This window comes from Cibotium barometz, chromosome 29, assembly GCF_041138505.1.
Source record: "Cibotium barometz isolate CiBa-2024 chromosome 29, ASM4113850v1, whole genome shotgun sequence".
Lineage (NCBI taxonomy): Eukaryota > Viridiplantae > Streptophyta > Polypodiopsida > Cyatheales > Cibotiaceae > Cibotium > Cibotium barometz.
In genome coordinates this window covers 52,242,232-52,248,191 of record NC_141074.1, presented here as the reverse complement: position 1 = coordinate 52,248,191, position 5,960 = coordinate 52,242,232, and the positions used below count along the sequence as shown (strand labels likewise).

The 5,960-nt window shown below is 42.3% G+C and overlaps 1 protein-coding gene across 1 annotated transcript; it reads left to right on the top strand.

Annotated features, from left to right (window-relative positions):
* The first annotated feature begins 826 nt into the window (after positions 1-826).
* LOC147622346 (uncharacterized) lies at positions 827-2,747 on the top strand. Its single transcript, XM_086823452.1, has one exon. It carries the CDS (start codon positions 1,140-1,142, stop codon positions 2,298-2,300), a length of 1,161 nt encoding a protein of 386 aa, XP_086679578.1. The 5' UTR covers positions 827-1,139; the 3' UTR covers positions 2,301-2,747.
* The last annotated feature ends 3,213 nt before the right edge of the window (positions 2,748-5,960 follow it).

The window sequence follows — 5,960 nt, the reverse complement described above, 5'->3', positions numbered from 1 at the left end:
CATCAAGCAAAGGTTACCTCATTTACTTCCCAATGTAGGTTGTGGGAAATATACGTCCTCTTATTGGCCCGTATGTAATTTATATCTTTTATAGTCCTTTGTGTGACAAAATATTGAGCATTCTTTTTCAATCAATGTCTCTTGAAAATCCGTTAATATCCACCAGAAAGTAGAACATTATCTTGTTAGCAATTGTTATATGTGAAGCCACCCTTATACACTTGCACTTAAAAACCTACAAGTAAGCAACCTACATGTCATTGGTTTATTGAAATTTGGAAATTGAAAGGCTTTCAAAGAATGCATTAGGATCACATATCTCCCTCGCCCTCATCTATTCTAATGAAAGTCTAAAATAAAAGGGAGAGAATCTCTCCACCCCTCACTCATGGATGAGGTTTTTTTTCTGCGAAAATTCAATTGATAGCCCAATGGTCATTGGGAAGAGGTGTAGAAGCTTCTAAGAAACTTATTAAAAAAAAGATGCCCCAAAGTCTCTCATTCTCTCTCTCTTGGTAGGTAGTCTAGTCTCTTATTCTTATTGGTTTCTCTCCCTCGTCCCATGGGTCATAATTTGGCCTTCCGTGGACGATAATAAACTACTCTACTCTACTCTTCTCAATTGCTTCTCCAAAGTCTCAATCTCTCTCTATGTGGTAGGTAGTCTAGTCTCTTGACTTTTTAGTCTCTCTCCTCCTCCGGTTGCTCTCTCTCTCTCTCTCTCTCTCTTCATTGGTGGATACTCTTGACTTTTTGGTCTCTCTCTCTCTCTTCCTGCTCTTGAGTGGCTTCCCTTCTCTCATTGCGCGCTCTCTCTCTCTCTCTCTCTCACTTCATTGGTGGTAGATACTCTCCTCCTCAGTTGCTTCCCCGCTCTCTCTCTCTCACACACACACACATATTCCCCTCCTCTCTCTCTCTCTCTCTCTCTCTCTCACACACACACATGGAAGTCCGGGAGGAGCTCCTCTCCCCCTCCCAAAAGTCCATCCCGAACCCTTGCTTACTTGGAACCTTGCTCGTAGCCATTGCTACAGCTTAAAGCAAAGATTCAAAAGATTCATTTGCGTGAGCAGATCTGCACTCAATCGTATCAGAATAAAGCCAGGAAGAAAGAGAGGGAGATCTGCACAAAGACTATGGCATCCTCCAATCCAAGCACAGGGCTCCCCAGCAACGTCAGCCCCAGCATGAACCCGAACCAGTACAACATGAACGGTAAGATCATCATCTCTGCCCTCATCATTCTTTTCCTCATCGTCCTCTTCATCATCGCCCTGCACATCTATGCCAAATGTTTCTGGCGCCTCTCGACGGCGGACCGACTGCAGATGGCAGCATGGAGACGCTCCCATAGCTTGCATTTCACCCAGGAGACCTCCAGAACAGGAGGACTTGACAAAGACATTGTAGAGTCCTTGCCCATTTTTACCTACAAGGCTCAATTCCTGGAGGAGGCTGTGGCGGCCATGGAATGTGCAGTATGCCTCTCCGAGTTTCAGGAAGATGAGAAGTGCAGATTGCTCCCCAACTGCAGCCATAGCTTCCACACAGATTGCATTGACATGTGGTTCCTCTCCAACACCACTTGCCCTCTCTGCCGTAAAAGTGCAGACCCGTCAGTTTCTGAAGAAGAGCATGATGGAGCAAGCTCCATGGCATGTCTTTTGCCAGGGTCAGGGTTTGCTAATGGTGGACAACATCAAGAAGGGTCGGGGTTTGCCGTCAGGGAAGGGCTAGGGTCGGCATTTGGTATCAGGCCTGGGTTAGGTTATGGTAACAGGGATGAGTCAGGGCTCAATGATGGTGGAGAAAGAGACAGCCATCCTGCAGTGGACCAAATGCACACTAGGGATGGAGAAGCCCTTCTCAGGCGCCAGCTCTCTCTCCAATCACCTGGTGCCAGAAGCTGGAGAAGGTCCATCTCCGACAGGTTTCCTAGCATTAGCCATGATGTCCAGTTTCCTACCAATGTCCTCTTCTGGGGCAACCACTCTCGTGTGAATTCTCGTGTGAATTCTGAGCACTGGCAAATTGGGGGAAGGTCCCTTCCTCACATCATCGTTGTTGATGTCCCAAGATCACAGGAGAGCCTCCTTACCCCTCGCTCCGCGTCCAGCAGCCCTTCTCGGTGCGCCTCGCTGGAAGATCAGTTGGGCACCTCACCTTCTATGCAGCGTCCATTCAATCGACTCAATTCATTGAAGAGGCTTCTCAGCAGGGAGAAGAAAGCGTTCCTGTCAGAGCCTGGCATGAGTAGCTGTGGTGGTGGTGGTCACATAGCATCAGCAAACACATAGAGATGGGCCAAACAAGCTCTCTACTCTGTGAAGCTATCTATGGAGGGGAGTAACTGCAGTAGGCAATGGGAGCTTGCAGCACATCAAGGATGGGGCCAAGAATACTCATTAGTGTCTATGTAAAGCACAACTTAGAGAAGATTATAAAATGGCAACAGCCTTTTCACAACAGTCTACCATATGATATTGTAGGAGAAAAAGCTATCCAAGCATGGAGATTTTGGCTTCAGCTGCTAAAGCTCGTGCCACAGCAGGCTTCTTAATGGACCACTTCTACTCCAAGTATATGTTATTTTTAAGTGCATTAGCATCATTGGCTATAATAGGTGGGTTTCTTATGTAATTTTGGCTTGTGAAGATGGGTTTGTTGAGTCTCTTTTTCCTTGCCGCCTCTCTGTAACAAAAGCTCTGGATAATCACACTACCTTCACTATTTCTGATACGACTAAGTATGGAATAATTATTTCCAGATTTCCTACATTTTGTTGCTTTTGCACAAGTTAAATTAGTCATCTGCTGTTCCTTTTACCGCTACCACATAATAAGATCATTTCAAAGGTTTGGTATGCATTAAGTTTTTGAGATTTCCGGATTTTAGAAAAGAAGTTTTATGTCCAATGTGGAGAGCTTGAATGCTTTTTTTCACATCTATGCATATGTGCTAGTTATATATTATATATTTAAAATAGTTTTGTTTTTGTTATGATTTTATATTTTTTCCTTATATTCTTGTATTTATCCTAGTGTTTTCCTTCTACTTGCTTGATAGATGCATACTAGATAAGAGTATTTATAGGTTTTCTCCTTACATTAGCTTTCTCTTCTTCACCCACCTTTTGTGAGAGAGTACCATTGCGAAAGACCATCTCTATTTGCTTCCAACTGGTGAAGAGAGCCCATCAACAAAGAGCATTTTAGTGTGACAACAAAGTGAGGATGTGACAGACTAGCTAGTGCACCCACCTTGAGAAGTTGCATTTGTGGCTCAAAACACCACCTGCTTTGGCGCCAGTGGGCATTTGGTTATGTTTTGAAGGTGGAGGAAGTGATGTTGAAATAACAAAGGGTTGAAGAGAGTTGGAAATATGAGGAATGGAACTCCCCCTGGCGGATCATTAAGAGAGTATCCAAAACAGTGATCATTGAATAAGAGGTAACTCCCCCTGGCGGATCGTTAAGAGAGTTGGAAATGTTGAAATAACAAAGGGCTGAAGAGAGTTGGAAATGAGAAACAACAATATGAGGAATGGAACTCCCCCTAGCGGATCATTAAGAGAGTATCCAAAACAGTGATCATTGAATAAGAGGTAACTCCCCTTGGCGGATCGTTAAGAGAGTACCCGAAGAGTAAAAATTGGTATGAAATTAGGAATATGGGATGACTCACCCTGGCGGATCGTTAAGAGAGCATCCAAACAGAAATGAGGATTGAAGGATAGCTCCCCCTGGAAGATCGCTAAGAGAGCTACTTGAAGGGATAAGTAACATAAGAGTCAAGAACGAAGAAAAGAATTCATTATCAACTCAGAATTGAAGGTTCACTGATGATCAGGCAATAGAGAAGATAAAGGTTTAGTTATGTTTGAATAGATTATTTGAATGAATACTGTTTGAATTTTAAGGTATGACTATTTTCTATGCATGTGATGGTCCTTACTCTTCTGTGTCAATGATGGGGCTTGGAGGAAAGACCTCTCTCTAAGTACCCGGACACAAACCCTGTGAGACCCCTGCCCTCTCTACGCGGCCTTCTCTGGGGCGCTGGCAGTGGAAGTACCAGCCTCTCGTGTAGGGCAGGGATTCCCACTCGGGGCCTCGCCCATGGATGTCTCTGGACAAGAGACTAATCCAACGGTTCCTTCGAAACCAAGACCGGAAAAACTTCCCTCGCCCAGAAAGCACAGGTGATTCCTCTAGGAAAAGTTTCTAAATGAGAATCTTAACTAACGGGTCAAGGCCTTAACTATCCTTTCTATTCTGACCGAACTCGTAGGTCACGTGGCCAGATCAAGGAAGGGACTTACACTTGGTTCATAGAAATCATCACTTTTTTCCCCTTAAGCGAGGCACAACTGTTGATTCTTTCCCATAGAACAAGAATCTTCCTGGGACTTATTCCAACTAAAGTAACTTGAACGTATCTAACTGTATCATAGGAATCCACCGATCCAAGCCTAACCCCAACTGCCCAACCACTATATTGGTGGGATCCCTTTTTATAAAAATTTGGTTATGAGAAAAGAGTTCCCATGCCCCCTAGCTGGCACTCAAGCAAATTACAAAATAGACACACCAGTTACACACCCAATATGAAATTGCCTTTTTCACAGATTCAACTATCTTTTAAAAAAACAGAGTTGGAATGAAACCATAATGTTTCCATCATAATCCTCAAAATTCTAGTCCATTGTTTTACAATCAAAATGTCATCCGAACTCTCCGTTGTTGTGAAGACCAGCTAGTCTACCAACGAGATCCAATTTCAAGTTCCAGTTCACATAGATAATTCCTTGCCAGTCCATCCATATCTTCCTCGACATACACATGGGTGTCCTCGCAACCGTCGCGCGAGCCTGTGCATCGCTTGGTCAGAACCCTCTAAGATCCTCCTTAGGTGTCCTAGCACTTCACTTAGAGACCACTTCGTCAGCCCTCATCCATCGTACCGGAAGTGCACCATTTTAACCATACCGAGGCTGGTCAAGACCTTGGCAGGCTTTGCCGCCCCGCAAGAGACATCCTTCGATGACTCCCTTCTGCCAGCTGTTGTGCAACATAACTCTCCTTAGATTAAACCATAAGCCAAATGCTTCCTCCAGCATTCCAGCATAAGACAGTCCTTTTTCAAAAACAGAGTTTCTCTGCAAGAGTAAGAATTTCCCGTTGAGTTTGATTCCACAAGACCCTTTTTCTTTGCAAGTAAGAATTTCCCGTTGAGTTTGATTCCACAAGACCCTTTTTCTCATAATCCAGACTTTCTTAATGAAAATCACAATTCTAGTATCTTGGTAACCTACCCATCAATTGCAATGAATTTCTGACTTATTTCTCGATGATTCTGGTCTAAGGAAAACTTCTCTTAATCACCGGTAATCCATTCTTCGTACTGAATAAATGGGAATGGTCACAAGGTTTTGCTTAATTTTTGATTCGAGAGATAGGTAAGCATCTTACTAGCCCACCATTCTCGTGTAGTCGTGGTCTAACCATAAATTACTCGGATTTAATCCTAGCTTTGATTCCTAAGGATTTTTCTTCTATTTATCTGATAAATTAACTGGGATTTCCAATCGTAAAAGGGTAAAATCCAAAATTATGAAAATTTATTCTTTTCTAGCCACAATAAAATTATAAATAGTTCTATTCGAGAATAATGGAATTTTATAAAGATAACTCTTTTTTTGATAATCCATTTGTGAATATGCATACATCATTTTATTGATTTATTCGCATAGAAATATCTTAAAATATTCTTTTCTCCATTTTGAAACTCAACATTAATATACCATAATTTTCTACATGAAATTATGGTGAAACCTTCTCTTTTAAAATGAAATTTAATTTATGCATTTTCTAATTAAAGTACGATGAAAATTCCTCTTTTAAATAAATAAAAATACCCATGTTTTGAAATATACCAAGAATTCCTCTTTTAATATT

Coding starts and splice junctions, on each gene's coding strand:
- LOC147622346 (XM_086823452.1), top strand. CDS start 1,140: ATGGCATCCTCCAATCCAAGCACAGGGCTCCCCAGCAACGTCAGCCCC.